This window comes from Mustela nivalis, assembly GCF_964662115.1.
Source record: "Mustela nivalis genome assembly, chromosome: 7".
Lineage (NCBI taxonomy): Eukaryota > Metazoa > Chordata > Mammalia > Carnivora > Mustelidae > Mustela > Mustela nivalis.
The window spans coordinates 83,774,026-83,799,315 of NC_139026.1; the positions used below are offsets into that span (position 1 = coordinate 83,774,026).

The window sequence follows — 25,290 nt, forward strand, 5'->3', positions numbered from 1 at the left end:
TTTGCGGAGCAGAAACCTCCAGGTTTCAAAGTGTGTCCTTCCACGTCTCGTCACCAGGCTTCATCCTCCACCTTCCATGGAAACTGTCAGGGTCTGTCTCCAAACAGACCCTCCTCTTGCCCCCAGCTCGCTCCTCACCTCTCTCCCCACTCACAGGAAAATGGATTTTGGTCTTAGCTATAAAATTGATATTTGGGGACCTTACTACACAGTCAACAACCCTTACCTTCGCTGAGTTCATACTCAGATTGTTCCAAATGAGTACAAGTAGGTCATGCACCAATGTTGGATATGAAAATAAATATATCAAATAGAGGAAAGGCTTCACTCAGATGAGTAAAAACCATTTTTCCAAAGGAAGTAGGCTGGTTATTTAAACCAAATTTTGATGACTAATTGGTTGTCAGAGAGCTATTTTCTGATTAAAAAAAAAAAAATAGTGGCTGTTGGGGTGGGATGGAAGGACATGTATATTTCCTAAACTGGCACTGAGAAATTAATATGCAATGAATCTTGTTCACATGAAATATTTAAAAATAAAGGATGTATATAGTGTCCATGGCTGCTTTATACCTGCACTTCAAGTGAGGCCATCGTTGCAAAATTTTAGTAAGCTAAACTTTTTGTTCAGCTCTTTCTATGCCTGGCCTAAAATACTTGAGGGTGGTACATTTTGAATTCTTTTCCCCTTGCCTGAAAACTAGGAATGCTAAATTTTAGCCACTTTAGAGAGTGACTCTGGCTCTTCCCATCATTCTTTCTTATGGTAGGTGCCATTTTCTTTCTCACTCTTTCCACAACAGTGAGAGAGAGTGCAGTTACTCTTGCTACCCAAAACTGTCCCCACCCCAAAAACACACAGGAGGGGAGAGAAAAACTGTGTATGTAAGTCAGTAGCTGTTTTCACACCATTTAAGTATGTCATGGGGAACATAATGAAATGAATGTCACCATCAACTTGCCGCCTTCCACCGCCACCCCATTTGAGGTCCTCGGTGAGGATTCCTGGAGTGTAAGAAGCAGCACCTCTTGCACCATGACCCAGGTCCCTTTGGGGTCCCCCCGGCACCTAAGTCAGTACCTAGGATTTAGCGGGCAGTCCCCAGCAGCAGAGGAGTGAGTGAGTGAGCCATAGGCTTCAAATACATAACATCAGCGAAGTGACACAGTTGTTTGTTGGACCCAGAGAACAAGCTCAGAGCCCTTTCATCATCCCAGCCTCACTCAGTATTTTAGTGTTTGAGGCATTCCTGGGAATTTTATTCTGTGCTTGACAAAAGACTAATACAATTGCTGCATGAAGCTACTTACTCTGGAGAAATTTTTATGATAAATGTTAAGGAACATAATTATAGTTAAATATCTAAAATACCAATAGCATTGTTCTTTGGTGTTTAGATAATGGATGACTGTAATTTTCATCCATTATATGTTTTTGTATTTTTCACAATAGATATGCACTACTTTAAAAAAGTGAACTATTATAAGAGAAAATATCCCTTCTCAAGATCTGATTTGGCTAGAGGATGAACCAAAGACATAGAGTAAGGAACCTTACATAAAGCTATCTTTCACTGTTCACACTGATCCTTCACTTTCAGGAAGAGTAAAATAGATTCAGATACTGAAGGGTGCTTGTATTCAAAATTAGCAAGTAGGAATACTGTGGAATAGCCTTAAATAGAAATAGTGATTATCTGTACCATGTGGATTACATATGATAATGAAGAAACAAAGAGAAAATGAGGTGTAAAGTGCTTTAAGCCCTGCTTTATGCATAATAAGGACTTAGGAAAGGGTGGCTTTTTACAATGCTGTTCTGTTATTGCTAGTATGCATGGTAAATTCTTAAGAAAACTATTTTTGTAACCTCTGCTAGAGGGAGGAAGCTTCCAACTGTGGTCAGGGGAAGAAATGTCTGGTACCAGTGTTTTTAAAAAGTTCTCTCGGTGATTCTACGTGCAGTCAAGATTGAGATCTCTGCCCTAGATTCATAACCCACTAGAAAACGCAAAAGACCAAGGACAGTGATGGATGGATGACAGCCCAAGATTTCCTGTTGCTGATAAGTGGTTCAACTGAGGAAGATGGAACAAGAGACTCAGAGTCTGTAGCTCAGAAAAAGAAGCCAGTCAGAAGGATTTCTAATATGACCTATTATGGGTAAGGGAAGGCAGTACGGTGCCAGAGGGAAGTGGGTAGAGGAGCTGGTCATACAAGTGGTTGCCAGCACAGAAATTTCATCCTCAGTCCAAATTGGAATGGATTTAGATCCCCAGTCATAAAAGAATGCTTCTCTGGAGTGTGGAGAGGAATCCATCAAGAGGCTGAGGCTGGAAGTGTGAGCCAAAATAAATAAATAAGACAATAGAAATCAGGAGTCTCCAGTCTGGGTGTCCTGAAGGGTGATGGATGATGCCACCAGTGTCCCAAGACCCCAATCATGCCTAAAGCTGCAGGTGCCTGGCCTTGCCTTAGACTTGACTGATTACAGAACTTTGAATTAAGGTATAGGAAGGAGCACAGCAACAAGCCTTCCAGGTCATTCTAAGTGCTGAAGTGGGACCCACCCATCCAGACAGCATTGTGTCCCCAAGCCAAGAGGCTGGGTTTACCATCGGCCTCAGCCAGTGAGCCTGTATTGCTCAAAAGAAAATCCCGTGAAGGGGGTTTTGATGTATTAGGAAATGTGCTAGATACATTATCTATTCTGGATCATTTAATCCTGACAGAAACCCTGGACAGGATAGGCTTCGGCACCCCATTTTATTTTAGCATGACCGAAGTCAGGTAGTAAGCAGTGAAGTGTGGATTCGGATTCAGGGGTGTCTGAGACCGTGTCTCCGCCACTTCCCAAGCCTCGCGCTGTGTCCCTAATGTTACAGAAGAGAACGAAGTGCGGCAGGATTGTGAAGCCAGGGGCGTGTTCTGTCATAGAGCGGTCGCCCCCTCGTGCGCCTCAGGGTTGGGGGTCGGTCCACAGAGACCAGCAGCAGTGGGACGTCTGGCATGACAAGCTGTTTGTAGCACGTGTGCATGGGCAACCCTGCTAGGGCTGTCTTTAGGGTGAAGCCTTCTCAGTATCTGAATTTGAAAATCCGTGCGAGCATGTTGCTGGATCATCCACAGCTTAGCCCAGATGTTTGTATTTGAAGTTGTTTGCTGCTGTCGTGCCTCTTACGGTGCACTCCACGAGGAAACCACAAGCCAGCTGTTGCTTGAGGGGACAACGGTTCTTTAGGCTACAGGTGCACGCTTCGTGCCACTGCCAACTTCAATTTCTTTTCAGGAAAAATTGCCCTAAAAGCAGGGGGAGTGGGAGAGGACACATTTGTCTGGAGACATTAGGAAAGAAGGTAACATAAAAGACAACAGACGACTCAGTGGGGCCGGTGTCCAATAGAGCAGAGCGTGGGGCATTGTCACTTCTCGGGTCCTTGATTTATTCAGCTTAAAATAAGGTCTTGGACCTGTTTCATCTAAATGAAAATATTTCCCCATTCTCTCAGAAACCTTTAGTGGCTCCCCGCTTCCCCCAGAGTAAAAAAATGCCCAGATCCTCATGGTGATCTCTTGGGCTCTGCACAGCTCAGAACCACACTAGCAGTTTCCTGCTAACCCAGGACCACAGTGGGCGCCATGCTGTCCGTTGAAGGAAAGTCAGGGGCCTGCTCCTGCCTCTGGGGCTCTGGAGTCACTGTACCCTTTGCCTCCTTCACATTTTTATTCCAATGTCACTCCTCCACCTGAGCCCTTCTCTGCCATAGCCCCTCTCCCCCTTCCACGAATGCAGACAATCTCCATTCCTTGCCCTGCCTCATTCTTCTTTGCAGCAGGATCATCAGCTCCCATACCATGTCTGCCTATATTTTCTTCTCTGGTGATTTTATACTAGAAGGACCATTTTGGATAATAGCAGCCAAATGGAGGAAAACAAAAAAACAAAACAAAAACCTAAAGTTAATCGAATGAGAGAAAAGTATTTCTAAAAACTAACTGCCATATGGAAAGGAGCTGGGAGAAAAAAACAGTAGCAGTTACGATTTTAATAAAGCCTGGTACATAGTACTGGTTTTCAAAATATCTGGGGGTAGGGAAGCAGAAATAGAACTTTATCATGAAAACAAGCGATTAATTTCTTGGGGACGTTGTGTGGTTCTCTTGTGAGAGATCTGCAAAATAATTAATGCTATTCTAATTTATAGTTCGATCTTTTTGGCAGCTGGGTCAAGAACCTGATTGGACGATGTCGCACAGTTTCTGGAGCAGAAAAAATGACCCCGCGATGGGAACAAGACTACCACCTGCAGCTCATGGGCAAACTGGGATTGTTTTATGAATATCTTGAAATGAGTAAGTCCTTAGTGACATAAATCATACTGGAACATGTTTTGGATCCCACATAATTAATTACCTGGCATAGTGAAATGGAAAAAAAAAAACAAAACGTGTTTTTCTCCACTAGATAAAATTACACAGTCAGGCTTTAAACTAAGATGACTGTGTGTGTCTTTGTCAATATTCTTTGTACAGAGCTCAAGGTTTATTACTACGCAGTCCGATGGAACACTTACTGAGGTCCATCCTCACCGTTCTCAGTGCACTCTACCCAGGCCATCTGAGAACGCCCTCACAGCTATGACTAGAGGTGATTCAGCTTGGGCTGGAGTCCACACAGGCCCAGCTGTTGACCGATACACTTCTGAGTGAGTCATTTAATCAAGGCTGCACCGACAGCCTGCAGGAGCATGCTGTTTCCAGGCAGGGAGGATCACAGGGTTCCCCCTTTCACACCTCCCACCTACTTTTGACAGTTGTACCTATTTCTCCTGGCCCATCCTTTCTGTGTGGTTCCTTAAGTGACCTCATGGCTGATCACTGGCTTGAATTTAGAACTAACATTGGGCTGGTTTGAAATTAAGATTGAGGACAGGCCCCTTCTTTCTTGAATGCCGTTGTCCATTTGTGCAGTATTTGCCTAGGTTGTTTCTCTTCCGCTGGACTTGAATCTGAGCTCTTGGGTGTCTTTAAATGGACACATCTCAAAACATTTCCAAAGGAAGCACTGTCTTTTCTATATGCATGACACACTTGTATCCGTTGGAGGGCTTACTATTTACATGTTTTGTATCTTTGCACTTTCAGCTAACCACTGCCCTGAATTACAATTTTGTTAAGCTTAAGAGAATAGAAAACGAGGCACAACATTTTGGTTGACAGGCCTTGCTTTTAAACAGGGATTTGTGTGTTTGCAAAGATACCCCTTTGTGGTTCCTGTTTCCAAGTCTGCAGATAGAGGATGGTTTTATTAAATCACTTTCTATATATAATTGCTTTTAAAAATATACATTATACATGGATCACATCTGCTTCCTTCAGTGAGTGAAAGGTTTGTCTTATAGCTTATTCAGTCAACAGTACTTTGCAGCCTGGAGTTTGATTTGAATTTCATTTTTTTTTTTGCTTTCGTTATGTTTCGTGACCAGGTTCAGTTAAGGGTATAGCTTCAGTACATAATGTAGAAGCTGTATTTATTTATTTATTCTGTTCATTTTCAAAAAGACTATAAGACAGTTACCTCTGATTCCAAAATGAGTCATAACTGTAATATTTCTTATTGGAGCTATTATCAGCATTAATAACAATAACATTCTGGGACAGAATATCATTTGTTATTTTAGCACCAAAAACATTGCTTGGAAAAAGTTATTTTTCTGTGGTTGACTAGTCAAATAGATAGTGTTGAAAGAAGTAATAGGAAAAGGTTGTGCTTTGGGGAGAAGTTGGCATGACTTTTTGAGTTTCATAATCTCATTAAAATAATTACCAACACAATAATTCGGTCTCATCCTACCCTACAAGAAAGGATGGAATAATAACTGTTAAAGACAATTTTTTTTTTAGATTATTGAATTGTTTTCCTATTATCTAACTAATAACAAATGAATTAGAAAAATTCATCTATTGTTGAGAGTAGGCCGTCTGATTGGTATTCAACACCAGAGCAAAGTCTACTTTTTGTTATTTGGTTTGTGGGAGATAGAATTGCCAAGTACCTTTTGAATTATTTCTGTTTCTCCAAAATAAATATAGAGTGCCTTTGGTCTCATCACCACAGCTCCTTCCTTCTGGTTTTTCCCATATCTGTGAATGACACCACCATCTACCTTTTTAATTATGCCTCCTAGCTGTTGAGGAGAACCATCTTCTGCCAGACAACCCTGGAGCCTTTAGACTCCACCACCATCTCTGTTCCCCTCTGCCCAATGGAGAAGACTAGAACTCCCCTCTGCCTGAAACACCTTTCTCTTCTCTACCTGAGGAATTCCTGCCAAGCCTCAGCAGTAACACTCAACTTTTCACACAGATTTGCTGCTCTTTTCTCTAGGCATTAACAGCGCTTGCTTCCTGCCTTGATGGCATCTGGCTCTGTGTGTGCCTGTCCCCCTGGCTAGACTGATTCCCCTCAAGGTGGCTACCAAGACCTTTGCATCTTTCAGCCCTCAGCTGGAGCACCACGGTCTGGACCCAGTACTCATAAATATTTAAGTGACCCGAGCTTGGCATTTCAATACACACATAAGCTGTTAGTCGAGTTTGTGTTAACATGGCCCCCAGCATCCCAGTGAAGTTCTTTATGGCATGTCTTTGGGGTTTTATTTTTGGGTGAAATTTCTACTTTATTTATCTATTTCTGTCTGCCATCCTTGGAGGTGATTAAAGTAACCCTGGTGTGTTAACCAAAATTGCCTCCCCAGGTATATGTTCCTACCTTCTGAGAATTCAGACAGAGGATACAGAGAAAGAGCCTGTCAGTCTACAATCTGGAAGCCGTAAGATAACCATTCTGTGCTCCCAGCACTACACAGAGTAGAAACTCTCTTGAGAATTCAATGGTGGCTTCCAGGGGCAGGTGGCACAAATTAAATGCAGTAAAGTGGCAGAGTGGACCCTGTTTTTCTCTAGCCCTGCCTCTTCTACCCTTGTTAACTTGGCCTCCTTTTCTTCCATCTCCAAGTTACTTTTTTAAAAGATCCATTGAAACAATGACCTTCAATTATTATTGTCTCCATCTAATTTACTATGATTACTGTCAGCACTTGAGCATCTTCTCGTACCCACTCCTTTTCCTGTCTCTCCAGTGCTCACCTCACTAAGCACCCCTATACTCTCTAGGGCCAGGCCTGTCTTCCCCCACTCCCTCATCTCTACTGTTTCTGCTCACCACCTGCTTTGATGCCCACCACCTGATGATGCCTCCTATCTCTTTTCTCATTTATTCATTCATTCATCCAATAAACATTTATGGAGCCTGCCAAATACCATATCAGTTGGTGGCGAAACCAAATAAGACAGGGTGTCTGTCCTCACAGAGCCAAGGGACAAGATCAGACTTCCTAGAACAGGTGATACTTGAACTGGACTTGGAAGGATGGGTGCAAGTTGTCTATCTGAAGTATGGGAAAGGAACTAGACCTTTCATACAGAGAGGCAGACCCATTTAAAAGTACCAGGGCATGAAACACCTTGGCCAGTTCAAAGAGTGGCAAATAAACAAAATATGGTAAGAACAAAGGATCCATCGGTAGGACTATAAGGGAAGCAAGGGCTAGGTCATTATGCTTGCTTAGCCAGGACGGTAGAACTTACCCTTTTTTTTTTTTTTTTTTTAAATATTTGTCAAAGAACACACAAGCAGGGGAGTGGCGTGGCAGGCAGAGGGAGAAGCAGGCCCCCACTGAGCAAGGAGCCCGATGCAGCCTTGATCCCAGGACCCTAGGACCATGACCTGAGCCAAAAGCAAACGCTTAACCAACTTTGAACCACCCAGACATCCCTAGAACTTACCCTTAATGAACTTGTGCTTGGAGTATTTGTAAGCAAAAGAATAATATAATGTTTATTTTGAAAAAGATTAGCTCATTCTGCTGCAGAATGGAAGGTATTTAGAATGAAAATGATATTTGGGGAGGCTACACCAGGTAACCCACACAATTGGGTAATCCCCACACCTAAGTAGAGGCGGTAAGCATAGGAGTAGAGATCAGGGAGACAGATTTGATAAGTGTTAAAGAGATGACTAGTATAATAATACATAATAATAATTACATATAATGGAATTATTGAGATAATTTCCAGGAGATAGAATACGCAAGTGGAATATAAGGAGAAAAGTTGGTTTCAAGAAGATTGTTAGGCATTGGGTATTTTGTGTGTAAGGGGGTCTGCAGGATGCGTCCATAGAAATGTCTACATTAGGAAGCTGGATCCATCAGGAGCTCAGAGGAGCTGCAGGTGAGACCATGGGAGTGATTCAGGCCTGCCAGGCACAGAATTGATGATGAGGCCGTAGAAGGAAGGGTCATGTGAAGGGTCAATGGGGAAAGAGATCCACAAAGAGAAAGAAGAATAGCAGAACACTTGGAAGAGACGTAGCAGAGGGTTGTGTCAACATAGAAGCTGAGAGGGTGCGTGATAACGTTGCTTAAGAGGGATTTGAACACCGAATAAAAGGAGCATGATGTGAAATACACAGAGAAGTGAGAGCTGAAGCCCCTGCCTCATTGCTGGACAGTGGGGTTAAATAGAAGCCACACCCTATAGCTAGGTAGCGTTTTAAAAAAAAATTTGTTTGCATGTGCGTGTACACACACACACACAACCCTCTCCTTGGCTTTTTAGATTCTTTAAGTAAAACAAAAGTCAAGAGGGAAAAGCATTACATTGAGAGGGAAATACTTGGCCATATCAAAAACAGCCTCTTAATCCAACAAATAAGGACTGAAAATGCACGCTGGTTTAGGAATAGGCCGTCGCTGCAGAGTGAGCGTCACGAGGGCTGAGGCAGGAGGTGTGGCTCTGAGGAAGGAAGGATGGTGGAGAAATAGTTGAGGGGGTATTTCGAGAAGCTTGACTGCACAGTGAAGAAGAAAGCAGAGTAGTAGAGAGCACTATAGGGTCCTGAAAAAATTCGAGTCAAGGATTATTTGGGTTTTTGCAGTGTGTGTTTTTGCCTTGCAGAATCCATAGGTCTTTTTTGTTGTTGATTTCAGAAGTTTAGAAAGTTCTTCTCGTTTGAACATCAAAATGGGTTATATACCGTGTTGATTTTTCTAGTGCATTATTTTAAAATTAATCCATTTGTAATTTATTTTGGTGACAGAAGTGAGGACTCCATACCAGTTTTTCCAGTGATGTAGCTAATTGCTCTAATACTTGAATCCACGGATTTGAAGTATCAGGTTTTATAATATAGTAAAATCTCAGGGATATCTGCTTCTCTTCTGTTTCGCACTGTGAATGCACTATCTTTGAACTGTTTCAGTTGCCATCGTGTGATAATATGCATTGGTTTCTCTCTGGCCCCACCTTAGCCTTTCTCGGAATGTCTCTCATGCTGTCAATTCAAGCATCCCTCTTCATTATTTTACTTGTGTAGTTGTGTAGATTTCTTGAAAAACTGTAGCATCACCTTTCAGCTTTAAAAAGAAAAAAATCTATTGGGGATTATTAATTAAATTTTCATTAGATTTTGCAATTCTGTTTTGGAGAAAATAACTGATGAGTCAGCCCAGTTAAGAGTATGGAACATTTGGCCATCCATTCATTTATCATTATTTGTTTTTATTTTTTTAGGCTGTTATCATATCAGTGTTAACATTTCTCACTAATTTATTCCTAAATAGTCTGAACTTTTATTGTTATATTAAATGGCATCTTTTCTGTTTGGGCTATTTAACTGGGTTAATTACCAGTATAGTTCTAATTTCTGGCTTCTCTTGAATAACGAGGAGATCTGGCAACATTGGACCCTCATTCCGATGTGGCAACTGTGAGTAGTCCCTTTCATTAGCCTACAGACTTGCCAGTATGCCACAGTTGACTGTACCCATTCCATGCATTTCTATTCTTGCCTGGTCCCTGTGGGCAGATGAGTTCATTGAGGGGCAGGTGGTCCATAGACACAGTCCGCAGCATAGCACCAAGCACTAGTGTCAACATGTATGACATCACCAGCTCTGGTCCTTGGCTATCTTTCCTGAAGGTGATGGCTCCTGCCTGGCCTGTGGACCTGCCAGATCTTTTCAGCCCTCTCTTCTTCTGCAACACACCCTGGCCTCTCAGACCAGAAGCACATGCCAATTCCTTCTCCCTCCATAGTCTTGCCCTTTTTGGCCAGATTGGTCCCTGCCCCTTTTCTGAGCTGTAACTTTAAAGAGGCCATAAATCTTCCCTTTACTCACAGCCTTATTTCCACATCTGTACTAGTTTACTTGAAAGGTTTCTTTTAGATCTCTGGCCATCTCATTCCTAAACTTTACCACACACTGCCCCGCTGCCATGGTACAGTTTACCCCAAATCTCTGATGTCCGTCTATAGTGATGCCATATAAATTACAGACAAGGAAGAAAAGAACTTCTGAGCTATCACTTGAATTTTTATTTACTGTGACTACATAGACTGCAACAATGTCAAGAGAAAAATTCCTGAAGAAGTATATTTTGCCTTATTAGGCCACTTTCAACACATACATGTCTGCGATTTGTAATAATACTAAAAATTCTCTGAATGCACTGCATTGCATTTGCAGACTTGCGGGAGCTCACTCATTTGCGTTTCTAGCATATTTCCTCTAACATTCTCTAAACAGAGTCTTCCCAAAAGTCCATTTCTTATTTCTTTTTAACTTATTAGATGCTTCCACAATATTCCTGGTTTTTTTTTTTTTTTTAACCCTAAATCACAAATCCTCTTCCAGCATTCTATTATTTCCGCAGAGAATGGATAATATACCTGGAGTGTCCCAACTTTACTGCCAGCGAATAACTTTAGTTGATTAAAGATTTTAAATATATTATTCCTACTCCGTGTGTACATAGGAAAGAAACCGGCTCTAACCAGTCTTCTTTCCAGACACTTCACCTTTGTCTTTGGTTTGGGTTCCTTCCCTGTTGAACATTGTTACTACCATGGATGTCTTTTCTCTTTGGGATTCAGTTTGTTGTTTGCCTTTGTCTTTATAAGAGTCAAGGAGAGTGTGTTGTCCTCCCATCCACCCACTGCTCCATGATGCGTGTCCATTCCATTGACAGTTATTCAGTTTGGGTTCGTCACCTTATTTGTGGCCTCTTTTCCACTGGCCCCCCTGTTGGCTCTGGTGAACAATATATTGGAAATAAGAGTGGACGCATGGAAAATGACTACCCAGTATAGACGCATGGTTCCAGAAAAAGCCCAAGACATCGGAGCGTGGCAGCCCATCATGCAAGGAATAGCAATTCTGGCTGTGGTGACCAATGTGAGTACACCTAGGCTTCCCAGGGTAAAGAGCTCGAGAAATCCAAAAATGCATTAGTGTTGCTACCGAAAGAACCAAATGTTTGCTATATTTTTTTTTGAATGGGAGGGAGATGCCAATACTAATGTCCATGTAAAAACAGTTGTTATAACTGTGATTGTTATTGTTTTTTAATGTTCTTAATTGTTTATATTATTATTCGTGACTTATAAATCAAGACCTCTTATAGGAACAGTTGCTAAGAGTGACCATTATGCTATTATTGTTCATTTGCTAAAGGTTTTATTTAATAGAAACACAGTAATAGTAATAAGAGTAAGAACCAACTCTCTCTCACTATTATCCAATAGTGCTTTTATTTTTTTTCCCAATAGTGCTTTTTTTAAAATTTATTTTTATTTTTTTTTTAAGATTTTATTTGACAGAGAGAGAGAAATCACAAGTAGGCAGAGAGGCAGTCAGAGAGAGAGAGAGAGAAGAGGAAGCAGACTCCCCACGGAGCAGAGAGCCCAACGTGGGGCTCGATCCCAGGATCCTGGGATCATGACCTGAGCCGAAGGCAGAGGCTTTAACCCACTGAGCCACCCGGGTGCCCCCCCCAATAGTGCTTTTAAAACAGAGATAGTAATCTGTCCATTTGTAGTGGGAGGATGCTAAATTAAGAACTATCCTTCTATCCTATTTTACCATATATTCCATACTATTAACTGAAAATATTAACTATTTGATGATGATGTATGCATAAGCAGTTTGCATTCCATTCACATGTTACCTTCCTTTTCTCCTGGGGCAGAGGTTCTTCAAGGAGGGGGGCTTTAGAATGGGTCCCATCTCTCTTCTCCACCCCAGCCTTGGCCTTTGCTCGCCACTCACTGGTCATTAGCTAAACAGCCTCATACCCTCTATGTGTCCCAGCTTTGGGGAACAGAACACAGTCCTTCATAACCTGTATAGAATTTGGACCAATCTGAACAGTCAGTACCCCCTACCTCCCCCTCCCTTCTCCCTCTCTCTTTTTCTAAGCACAGGCCAGCAAGGAGCTCTCAGGGAGAATAAGTTCCATTCCATCCCAGTAGGGGAATGACCACCTTCCCTAGAAATATCCTTACAGCTGGGGTTATTTCTTCCCTTATTTCACTAACCGTTTTACTCTCAGGTCACAATCCCAACACGATGCTATCCGAGTTTTAATTTCTTTGTCAAGCCACACTTGCCCGGAGTCCGCAGCCTTTTCCCACGAGCACTTGTAGAAACAGAATTCAGCAAGTGCCTGTGGGTCAGGCTCCTGCTCAGGCTCTGCACTGCAGACACAGGTCAGACCCAAAGTCCAGCTCTCATTGATGCAGCTTCCCAGCTGCATGACCTTGGGCCAGACCTTAACACTGGAGAGCTTCAGTTTATCATTTGTAAATTGAATAATTCCTTGCTGTATATTTTAAGACAATTATATACCCTAAAGAGTAACGCAGGGACTTCAGTGAGTTAATACTTGGAGCCTGGTCCTCATGCAGTGTTAGCTATTGTTATTCTCTTCATCACCCATCATCAGTAACAGCGACTGTGTAGACTTTGACAGGTATCTAAACTAAAGGCACAAGATTTTTACAATGTGTCACTGAGCTGTGGTTACAGTTTTACACAATCAAGCCAATTTTCTGGAACTCAGCTGTCACCCCCTGCCAAGAACCCTCAAGTTATTCAAATTGTAGGCTATCCCTGCTTTCTGAAGAAAGTTGCAAATTGCACACAAAAGACAACTGCTAGGCTATATCATTTTCCATTTACCCAAGTTACCCACACCTTCCACATCCCCTGTGCTACGAAATGAAGACTGATGTGCAGAAATAGGACAGTGAGGCTTTTCAAGTTCTACAGTCATAAAGGAATGAGTCTGTCACATTCAGTATGCTGTACAGCATGAAGCAAGGTAGGAATGTGGACCTGGGCACTTTAGGAATATTTAAGCAATAAGGTTTGAAACTTAAAGTGTTTTTGATTGAACTTCAGCTAATCGGAAACTTCAGATGATTTGTACTCCCCATTCCCAGCACTTTGGTTTGATTGTTGTAGGCACCTTCTCCTGATATCCCCAGCAGGGCTCCACTCCATTGGCACAAATGGGGTATTTGCTGTGTTTCTAAGGCTACCGTGTGTGTGTGGGGGGGGGGCGGTGGGTGTAAACAGGCACCTGCATGCTTGCTAATTGGTGCTACTGGTCCTTATCCAGTAGGTTTTTTTTTCCCTCATAACCTAGGCATCGTTTTATTATACCCTAGGAAAACTGCTTTTTAGATCATTGAACTACAGACCATCCTTTTCCCCATATGATTAGGATTTGGTCCAGCTTCCAGGCTGCAGGTCCTGTTGCATGTTTGTGTGTCTGTAGGAATGGCCCTTGTGTATCATCCCCTCCCATACCTAATGTAGGCCTCTACCATCTCCTGGGCATAGAGAGGACTAACTTTCCATAATAGGAGAACTTTCAACTATAGGAGAAAGAGAATTGCCACCAGGGATGAAAATGGACATCAAGCAAGAGTTTGGTATGAAATCATTCATCTTCCAGCAGCTTGTACAATAAACTGAATTGACAGGTTGTATCAGGCCACAGTATCTGCCACTGAAGACTGATTTTAATTTATTTTGACAAATGGAAAAGCAGCACACCGCATTTACTTGCACTTTTGCAGTGTGTCTCAAAGCAGCTCAGTTCAGGAGGAACAAGGGTCTTGTCAGAAGACAAAAGAATTCTCTTCCTTGTTGGAATTTTTGTAGCTTCCAAGCACATCTGCAGGTGATTCTGTAAAAAGCTATAGTTAAATAACAGGAAATGTTAAACTACTGAAATCTGGAAAAAGTAAAATATTCTTGTCCTACATCCCTCCCCAGCCCCACCCAGAGTCAAACATACACACATACGTCAGAGGAAATGACAAAGCTGGTTCTACTAGGGGGAGTAATTTTGCAATAGGAAAGCCCCCTTTGTTGTTTTTCTTGATCTGCTGAGATCTTGTTTGTTGACTTGTGGTCTCACTGCATCTAAACCATATGTTCAGATGAACACTATTAAAAATCATGTTGTGCCCAAAACATGTCTTTCTGCTTCAGTAAAGGAACCCTTCAGCTTTGTTTATTCACATAGAATTTGGGTTAAAGTATATTCCTTACTTTCTCCCTCTTTCAAACCAATATTATACATTGGAGAGTTGAAATCCCAAATTAAAGAATTTTAGAGAAAAATTCATGTAATTCATAATACCCTTCTATCCTGATAGAGACTGACACAGACTCAGGTTTAAAACTGATCTGAATTTATTCCTTTAATCTTGGAACACACTAGACTTTCTTCAGTTAGTCTTTCTGAAGTTTAGAGGCTTAGACACGAGGTCCAATAAAACAGGCATACACTTGACCATATGAATTGCACAACCCCACGAGTTTCTTGCTACCTACATTTTAAAATTAATAAAAAATTTTTGCTCTCTAATGAAGCAACATATGTAAGTATATACTGACGGTTTAAAATCAGACTGTGAGTTGATGTGAATAAGTCAAGATACTCTAGGGGGAAAAAGTATGAATTTGAAGGCCCTTATTAGATTAAGGAAAATCTATTTTATGCAATTTATAATTTATAAAAATAGAATTAATTTTAAGAGGCAAGTGATTTAAAAATGAGTTTTGTATCAATTGTAAACTTTACAAAGGAATTATGTAAGGCCACATTATTTTTGTAATACTGGCCCTAATATTACTTAGACAGAAGGGCCTTCTCAATCATAAAAGAAAGATTAAAATTATATCAAGTAGAGTTTCAAGGTTGAGTTGTATAATATTCTAATTTTTGAAAACCTAATTTATATGCAACATATGCAAGCAACTTGAGTTAATCCAGGATACCCTGGTCTACAATTACTGTACTTAAGAAACCTAAGAGGCAACTTGCAGACCTTTGCTTTTCGACTGCAGATGGACTTTTGGACAGCCCTTATGTGAACTGAAGACCAAGAGGAAGTAACTATCCTTTAAAGCATTGCTCAAAGACTTTAGGACACTGGCTATCTATATCCATTTGACGGTTAGGAAAGGATTAAAGTTCCTGAATCTTTCATTTAAAAAAAAAAATCAACTAATGAACATGTAATTCTGGTGTGTTTGTTAACCATAGCTATAGAGGCTCTAAATTAACAACCCCACGTCTTGTGTTCCTCCCCAAACAGGCCATGATTATTGCTTTCACATCGGACATGATCCCCCGCCTGGTGTATTACTGGTCCTTCTCCGTCCCGCCATATGGCAACCACACCCATTACACCATGGAAGGCTACATCAACAGTACTCTCTCCATCTTCAACGTCTCAGACTTCAAAAACCAAAGCAAGGGAAATCCAGACCCTAAGGCGGTTATCCCTACCACGTGCAGGCAAGTTCTGCTTACCTGTTTAAAAATGTGCTTCCTCTTTTAAAGGACTTTTATTGTCATGTAATTCTAAATAAAACTGCTAGAGACATTCCCCACCCGCCCCCAGGTTTCTTTTCAGCCAAACTTAATACAGACTGGGGTCAGAATTTACCAATCAGAACATAAAGCCTCATTTAAAGATGGGAGTTTCAAATGATTACAGGGAAACTGATCCAGGAGGAGAGTCTTGTTCATACCTTAGAAAGGAAGAAACTCAAGGAGTTCCCCCAAAACAAGTCAATTCAGTTGTAATGACTAATCTGTTATTCAAGCACACGCTGATGTGCTGAGTGACAGCAAAGCAGCCCTCTCACTCCAAGAAATACAAATGCGAGAAATGGGAGGACTGCATGCTCACCTAGCAGCATTCTCGAAAGCGTTCCATGAGGCCGCTTCTCTCTGCATTGATTGTGATGGCTGGTGAGGTCAGCTGTGGACAATAAACAAGTAAATCACTACTTGATAAAGTTTGTGGACTACAGGTCCTAAAGGTTTTTGTTTTTGTTTTTGTTTTTAATTCAGTGTCTTAACCCTAAAAAAGATTTTAAATCTTACTTAGTTCAACTCCTCAAACCCTGCTCTGGTTCAGATTCTCAGCAGCACAACCAAGAAACTAGAAATAAGCCCCAAATAAATGTTTTTAGAGCCTCTTCAGAATCCCGTATCGAATCTTCTTACTCTTACTGGACATAATTCTAAAGAGTAGTTACACTCTTCCAGGTCTAAAAGGTTACAGGCAGAAAATTTGAGATGTGCTACCTGAGGGCAATAGACTAACAGCAGTAGCTCCTGACCTCTAAAAAGGAAATTAGGTTGATTATATTACAGCAAGCAATTGGGCATTCCTCTCTAGAAGGAGGGGTAGCCCATAGCTGAGGGAAGCCTGCTGATACCACGAGATAAATAAATTTATAATCCTGTTTGTGAAAATACACCACGTCATTTTAGTGTTATACTCTTTTGAGAAAGCAGGAATAAAATTCTGACAAAAAAATTTTTAAATACTTTCCTTTTTACACATATGGTGTATGTGTAGGTATGTATTACCATCATCTTTTTATGTTAAGTATTACTGAACTCATTATTTCAGGATTTTGTAGCCAAATTAAACTCTTGGAGAAAATTTATAGGATGTCCAGTTTTAAAAAGCAGTACATTAATTATGACCTCTTTTGAAAGGGGTCCTTGCTTTCACTACTTAATCAAAAAGAACCTCCTGATATCCCTGTTTTACTTTTCAGGTATCGTGATTTCCGGAACCCACCTGGACACGAACAGCAGTATAAACACAACATCTACTACTGGCACGTGATCGCAGCCAAGCTGGCTTTCATCATCGTCATGGAGGTAAAAGAAGTATATTTTGAAAGAGCTTATACGGCAGTATAAGCATTAAGTATTGCCAACTCGGACTTAAAATACATTCTTTTCTCTTGCTAGCAGTTATTTTAGGACATCTATTAATGAAATTTAACAGGCGAATACCCATAATGCTCTCATTAATGAAATGAAATCGGTTATCTGTTTGAAAAGGTGAAAGCATTTTGTGTGCTAGGGGGATTCGGTGCCTCTCACTGCAGTACTGAGTGCCTTTTTTAAAAATTTGGGGCGCTGGCCTGCATTCTAGACCAGGAAGGGGCTCATTCTAGACGACTAAGATATGATCTCTGCCCCTGAGGAACTTTATTGCTGTCGTAGTTTTATTTGTATTACTATTAAGCATTTTTATTACATTTTCATAATCTACCTCTTAGAATAGTCTTTTTGTATCCCTAAAATTAACCAGCTCTTAAAATGACTGAGGCAGCAGTAAATTTGAAATTGAACTAAGCAACTTTACTTCTGACGCAGAGGGAATAACCATTACCAAACTGTGAAGGCTCAGAAGTTGCTTGATGGGTGTGGTCCCAGTTAGGGTAACACTTAAAGGTTGATTTTTCTCATATAGCATAGTAGGTGGCAGCTTCTGAATCAAGACCAGCTCACTGACAGGGACAGGATCTCTGTCTCTCTGGCACTTGCGTGCACGCGCTCTCTATCTCGGCATGTCGTGTGTGTGGCTGCAGGGTGAGAGCTGCAACTCCCGATGGAACACGTACAGGGTCTAGACAGTAAGGAGAAAGAAAGAGGACGCTTGCCATATCTGTTCCTTTTTGTCAGGAGAGAAAATGCTTTGCCAGAAGCCTCCAGGGCACACGGCTCCGCCAAGCAACAGAGTAGGCTGAGACAGGAGGTGTTCGGTTTGCTCTGAACAAAATGAGGATCTGTTAGCAAGAAAAAAGCCGGATAGGCTGTGTGGCTTTGATCATTTTTCAGTTTGGTATTTATTAAAAAACAAAACAAAAACAAAACAAAAAAACCCAACATTAACAGAAGAGGAACCAAGTTGTCATTTAGCTCCCCATCATCGGAGGATTCCTGGAGTATCTGCTACATCAGCAAGAATCACTAGTTTATATTCAGATATGTAGTGGCCAAAGTGTTTCGACTTCTGCTTCTGAAATCATGGCTGACTAGATACTCTGAGGGGTCATTTCACTACAAAACATTCACAGTCAGGTTAAAGTAGAATTTCCTTTGCATTTTCAAGCTCAGGGAAAGGGAGGAGAATCTACAAAGGGGGACAGAAAGGTAACGGCTCAGCTCCAGCCGTGAGCACCGCCTGGGGCGCAGGTGCCTCTGAGGCTGGGGGGGGGGGGGTATCAGCTCCACCCCGAGAGTCTCAAGGGCGCCAAGCAGCAGGTCAGCCACAAGGTGGACCAGCTAAAGTTGAGACTCTTGGATTCAGCCAGGGGCCCCCCAAAGAGCTGAATTTGTCTCAGAGCAGAAGGAAATGCATATATTCCCTGGAGAAAAGAATGTCCTCCGTTTAGAACACATTTTTCTCTCAGATTGAAATAATCAGATATGAGCTTCCAAAGATGAACAGTAATAACATGGGGAAATGAGAAAAACCACAAGTGAGATTCAGAAAATAATAATTTGGACCCTCAATAACTTCAAGAGTATGCATTATCACATTAGGAATTATAAATTAAAATGTGTATGAATATGTTTAAACAAAAAATGAGTGATTGACAAATAGCAAACAATAAGAAACTAAAAAATTACAAGGTAATCTTGAAAAATATATAGTTGTTTAAATGAAAAAGCATATGGATTAAACAGAAGTCTGAAGCAAGAATGAATGAATGGAGAGATAGGTCTGAAAAAAATTACTCCCAGCACATCACAGGAGAGAAGAAAGTGGAAAATGTGAAAAAGAGATTAAGCAGTTTTTAAAAATCCACAGAAGGAAAAAAAAAAATACTAGAGGAGAGACAATATTTAAAGAATTAATGGCCGAAATTCTTCCCAAAGAAATGAAAGGGATGTGTTCACAGAGCAGAAAGCACAGCAAATATCAGGCAGAATAAAGAAATCCAGGCTTACAGAGATTGTAACAAAAGTGCAGCTCCTTGAAGATAAGATCTTAAAAGCAACCAGAGAAAAAGGACAGATGACTGATAAAATTGAAATGAGAGTAGACTTTAACAGCAGCATGGAAGCCAGAAGCAAGTAGTCAAATATCTTCTAAAACGCTAAAGAAGGGAACTATAAACCTAGTATTATAACAAAATTTTGAGTAATTGAAAAATCTTTCCATAAACAAAATGCCAGCCTATATGATTTTGTAGGAGAGTGATGCCACACTTTCTAGACGTATACTTTCAGATCATTTTAGTTACCTCCAGAGACCAGAAAAAGAAACACTCTCCAACTCCTTTTAGATCCTTAAATCAGACAGGAATAGAAAGAGGAAAATTATAATCCAGTCTCCTTTGTTGCACTGATGCAAGGATCTTTTTAAAATGTGCCTATTGAATCTAGCAATGTATTTTTTAAAGATGACATCAGGCCACATTGGTTTACCCCAGAAATGCAAGGGTAGCATAATACAGAAAGTCCACGTCTATATATATAGATAGGGGAAAAAAAAAAAAAGAACCTCCCCTTCCTACATCATCAGCTTTCGCCCCTTTACTCTATAATTTCCATCATTCAGACACACTCTCATCTCAGATATTCTCCACTCTCCCATTACCTTACTAATCAGAAGCCTTTGGCACAGCTGATCACTCACTCCTTCTTGAAGTTCCTCCTCAGTTGGCTCCCAGGAAAACTTTTTTTTTCCCTTTTCCTCTTATCTCACTAGGCTGTCCCTTCATAATCTCTTTAGTCCCTTCCTTCTCTTTCTTTTCTCTCTCCTCACAGCCTTGGTGATCTCACGCAGTCCATTGGCTTTAAATGCCATGTATATGCCAGTGACTCAACGATATATGTTTCTCCAGAGCCCCTCTCTCCTGAACTCAACCCATGAATCCAATGTCTACTTGACCTTTCTGCTGGGATAGCTAACAGATACATCTACCGCCCCAAATGCCCATATTTTCTTCAGTCCACTTGGAATGTTCTCCTCTCCATGCTGCCCTAAATATTCCACCCACAGTGGGTCTGCCCCCTCTCAGTCATGGCATTTGTAGCTACCTCACTGGTTGTTAAGGGCAAAATTCTTAAGGGTCCCCCACTTGCAATGCTGCTGGCTTTCCTTGGACAGTACATTGCAGATCTGACCATTACCAACTCTGCTTCTATAACCGGGTTGGAGCCACCATCATTTCTCACCTGAATTAGGGCTGTAGGCTCCTAAATAGGCTCTCTGCTGCCTTCATATCTCACTCAGAGTAAAAGCCAGTGTCCTTACAGTGCTGTGCAAGGCCTGACACGCTCTAGCCATGCTCTGTTACCTCTCTTTCTCTCTCTCATCCCTCCCCACTGCTGTTCCTGATGCACAGCCAGCAGGCTTCCACCACACAGACTCTGTACTGACTGTTCCCTTTGCCTCGCATGCCTTTCCTCCTGATGTCTGCGTGGCTGGTTCCCCACCTCCTCAAAGCCTTGGCAAAGTGAGGCATACCCAGTCTGATCTGTACAAAATCCATCTGAAATTGGCCTCCCACGTAACACATAAACTCCTGATCTGCTTTACTGCTTTCGCCACACTCTTATCACGTGAACACCATGTACAATTTGTTGATTTTTAATGATATGTACATTGTATATTGTGTATTTCCTCGGTAGGTCAGAGACTTTTGCATAACGAACAAATAAAAACTTGTTCGACATCATTAGTCATCAGAAACGACTAAATGACTAAAATGAAAGTGCATTTTATAATCACTATGTTGGTGAGGAAAAAAACGATGACCACAAGTGCTGGCAAGAATGCAGAGCCCCTGAAACCATCACACGCTGCTGGTGAAGGTGGAAGCTGGATTAACTACTTTGGAAAAGACTTTTGGAAATTTGAATATTCATTTAACAGAGTCTTGCCAGTTCCACTTCTAGGTCATCCCCTTGAGAAACTCCACAGATGTCCTCCAGAATCCAAATGCAAAAACATTCTTAACATCATTGTTTCTAATAGAAACACTAGAAACAAGTCCAGTACATTTTGATGGGGTAATTGACAGGAGACCCTTATACAGAATTATGAACAAACTGCAGTTATTCACAATAACATGGATGGGTTAGAAACTAGTCTTGAATGCAGATGTCATTTTTAGGGGCGTGTGGGTGGCACAGTTCAGCATCCAACTCTTGGTTTAAGCTGAAATCATGATCTTGCAGTCATGGGATCGAGCCCCGTGTTGGGCTCCGTGCTTAGTGAGGAGTCTGCTTGAGATTCTCTCTCCCTTTCTCTCTACCCCCTCCTGCTCACGTGCATTCTCTCTCTCTAGTAAATAAATCTTTTAAAGTAATTTTCAAAAGACCATATACAGTATCTTACTTTTTTATAAAGCCCAAATCAAGGGAGACTAAACAATATATTATTTGGGGCTATCTACATATTTTGGTAGACAGGGTCTCAAAAATAAAATGATACAGATAGACTCACACAGATAGGATTTAGTGCTAATTTGGGGGGGAAGAGCCCTGGAAAGGAACATACACAAAAATACTACAGCATTGTCAGGGTAAGTGTTAGTGTTCTTGAAATTGTCAAAGCAACAAAATGTAGCTCTTTGGCGGACCACATGGTATAGGAGAGACTGGTTGTCCAGATCTATTGCTGGGATGACTAAGCAAAAAAACAACCAAAAACAAAACAAAACAAAAAAACCACAAAAACGAAAAGAGCTTTGTGTTTCCCACCATTTCCTTGTGATGGACACTTTTCTTCTCTCCCACAGCATCTCATCTACTCTGTGAAATTCTTTGTATCCTATGCCATCCCAGATGTATCCAAAAGCACGAAGAGCAAGATCAAGAGAGAAAAGTACTTAACCCAAAAGCTTCTTCGGGAGAATCACCTCAAAGATATGACAAAAAATATGGGGGTCATAGCTGAGAGGATGGGGGCAGTGGTAGAGAACAATTTACGACCAAAATTAGAATAAGAGCTTTATGTTCTGAGAAGCACTTTACAGAATTTAACTCCGTCAACATATATTCTGAATCACTAATGAGAATGTTGAAGTTAAAACACTTTGGCAAATAGGTGTCTTCGCTATTGCCATTTTCATAGAGATTATTTTTCAGTTTCAGCCTGCCATGCAGGACCTGGGAAATGCAAAATTTAGATCAAGAAGTGCATAAAACTAATCACCTGGAAAACCAGAAATGTTACCCTTTTTTGATAAATTGGAATTTCTGTAACACAGAAAGTGTCTCGCAGTGTGCTTAAAAACCACCTCTTCCAAAGCTGAATGGATTTTTGTCCTTCCGTTTGATTATTTTCATTCCTTTCTGTTCTCAAGCACATGCTCCCCTTTTAGGTGGTGTTTCATTTCTTCACTTTGCTAGATGGGTCCCAGAGTTCTTTCCCTTACAGTACTTTCGTTAAAGACTAGACATACTAGCTTTTGTGTGATTAAAAATAGCTAACTCAGAATTCAGTTTGAATGCTGTATTCAGCGGCAAATAGACCCAAGAATTCACAATATTTAGGTGTATTAGCACATCCCTACAGAAAATGAAACCTCACTTAATAAGAGGAAATAGTTTCTGTCTTCATTCTGGCCTGTCTTTCCATCTCAAATACTCTTAATGGATTGGAATAAAGATAGCAGGGTCCTGAAGTGTATTTGGACTAATCCACAGTGACACCTTTTATCTTCCAGGAGCACTCCTGGAATCCTCTGTGCCTAATCAGTGTTGACTGCTTTGCAAATCTCAAGGGAATAAGATGACAAAAGTGGGGAAAGGTACAGATTCAAATAGAATTGGGACTCCTATTGATGAGGATAATTAATTTACCTCTTCTAAAGATAGGTGGTTTCTTGAAAAAAAAAAAAAAATCAAGGGATTAAAATTACATTTTTATCAGCGTAAGGGTCTGGAAAGATAAGCCCATCCCTTTCCCAGCAGTTGCCCTATAGCCATCAGATCAGCTCACTGGCACCCCTGGGAATGGCTCACTGCCCAGCCCACCCTACAGGACTGTGCTGCACAGCTTGAGAGAACAGCAGGTGCCCTCACTGTGAGTCCCGGTGGGGAGTGCCTTTCCAGCAGGGGTCCTGCCTATCCAAGTGATCAACATACCAAAGCATCTGCCATGGTCAAGGTGCTTCCCTACATCCTCCATTCCCTTAGTCCCAGCCCAGAACTTGTTTGTAACTTGCGTGCACCGGGGTAGGGGTTGGTGGGGGGGTTGTGGTGGGGGGAGAGGAAAGAGACAGGCAGACTCAGATCACTCTCCATCCAAAAAAGAGACTCTGGTCTGTATAGGAGCCTCCCTAAAGCCACAGTCTGGTCACAACCCCTGCCGCCGGCGGGAGGTAAACTGATGAACGCCCGCACACTGCGCACATCTTGCCTTCAGTTTGTCCGCTCAGCAGCCTTTACTGTGCTTGACCGCCTTTCAGGTGCAAAGCCCTCCTGGGGCCCGCACTGCGCTTGCTTGACTGGTACCTGGGCAGCGCTGGGTGTGGGAGAGGGTGTCTGGCACTGGGTTCTTGCAAGGTGGGCCGCCACCCACTGCGGTGCTGCTAAATGCCCAGAGGCCAAGCCACTCAGAATCCCAGCGGCAGAGGGAAAGGAAAGCCATTTCCTGAGCGGATTCAGAGGCTTGTGGTAAGAGCAGCTTGACTCAAGGTCACCGTTCTAAATGCATGCCGTGAAGGTTTGAAAAACAAAAATAGTACGTATGGAGGATCCATCGGAGCAGCGCTCTGGACTTCTGAATTGGCCCAGTGGATCGGGGACAACATTTCACTAACCTTCTTGGTCACATGAACAGTGGGAACAGAGCGTTCCCAGGAGCCACAAGAGCTCTGACCCTACAGGGAGTAAGAAAGGCGTTTCTTCACAGCTGCTCCTTCCTCACAGCCCAGACTGCGTCTGGTCCCTCCCCTGCTCACCTGGGATACCTCTCCTGGCAATGGGGCCGCTTCCTCTGCTCTTAACTCTGCTCTTCTCTGAAGCCGAGGACTATCTCCTCGTGTTGGATTGGGCGAGTACTCACCATTTAGGGGAGCACAGAAAGGAAATCTTCTTGCCTTATTTCCTTGTATATACGATAAAACTTTAAAAGAGTTGTGCATTTACGTCTTCATAAGTCATCTTTCATCAATCATTCATAGGTTAAAATGTGCTTTTGTGGACAGGAGTGGGGGAAAGCTCTATATTTTTAAAGGCAGAAAATGGGATGTAGGACACTGCCAATATTCCCCAAACAGCGACGAGCGGGGAGCCAGGTCACCTGGGACAGCGACAGTGTTAATGTAACTCCAGCGTGGACTTGTCCGCTGCAAAGAAAAATGTGGGGCTGCGTCTGCAGGCAGGCACGGGCTGGATCTGTAAATGTGAGCAGAAGCAGCACCCCAGGAAAAAGGGTGGGTGTGACTGTGCCCCCATGAAAGGAAAATCTGGCCCTCCACCTGCCTGGTGTTAACCACTAGAGAACTTTGTTTTGTATCCTTTTGTAATGCCTGTGAATTTTAACAGATCGAAGCATTAGACCAAAATACTCAGGGGATTTTTCCTTAAATATCCCTCAGATATTTCGGATGTGTCAATAGATAGGGAACGCTATCATTTCTGTTTGAAAACTCAACAAGGCCATCTTGCAAACTGTCACCAAACGCCTTCCCTTTTAATTACCCATGCATGCATCTTGAATTTCAGAAAACATTAGTTCACAATGGGGGGCAGAACATGCTCTGTTACTGAAACACTTCTTGTACCATTTTCTCATTGTGCAGAAGATGTTTGAAAAGTTAAAATGTATGAGCAGCTTAACTAAAGTAGAACGGAAATATTCATGATGCTTTCATACACTGTGGCATAAGATGTAAAGTTTGTAATGTTTTGTGAATTTCTGTGCATTTTAATATTCTTTTATAATTATGAGCATTTTAATAAATTCATTTTTCAAAACAACACTGGTCTCTATATTTGTCTTCATGTTTTTAAGGAGAGTATACATTTATATATAAAAATGTAATATATATACACACATATATATCCACTATTTATCAGTTATGT

The 25,290-nt window shown here is 41.6% G+C and overlaps 1 protein-coding gene and 1 long non-coding RNA gene across 3 annotated transcripts in view; one reads left to right on the forward strand and one right to left on the reverse strand.

Annotated features, from left to right (window-relative positions):
- ANO6 (anoctamin 6) overlaps positions 1–25,185 on the forward strand; it is a 186,634-nt gene extending 161,449 nt beyond the window's left edge. For both annotated transcript variants that reach the window (XM_082742293.1, XM_082742292.1), the window contains 5 exons: positions 4,223–4,353; positions 11,095–11,300; positions 15,521–15,723; positions 17,004–17,109; positions 21,996–25,185. In XM_082742293.1, coding sequence (XP_082598419.1) covers positions 4,223–4,353; positions 11,095–11,300; positions 15,521–15,723; positions 17,004–17,109; positions 21,996–22,202 — 853 coding nt within the window. In that variant the 3' untranslated portion in view covers positions 22,203–25,185. The remainder of the gene's footprint in view (positions 1–4,222; positions 4,354–11,094; positions 11,301–15,520; positions 15,724–17,003; positions 17,110–21,995) is intronic.
- Positions 13,840–25,290, reverse strand: part of LOC309870141 — a 58,152-nt gene continuing 46,701 nt past the window's right edge. The window contains exons 4-5 of the long non-coding RNA XR_014314507.1: positions 16,121–16,192; positions 13,840–14,110 (exon numbers count right to left, since the gene is read on the reverse strand). This is a non-coding gene — a long non-coding RNA (uncharacterized lncRNA). The remainder of the gene's footprint in view (positions 14,111–16,120; positions 16,193–25,290) is intronic.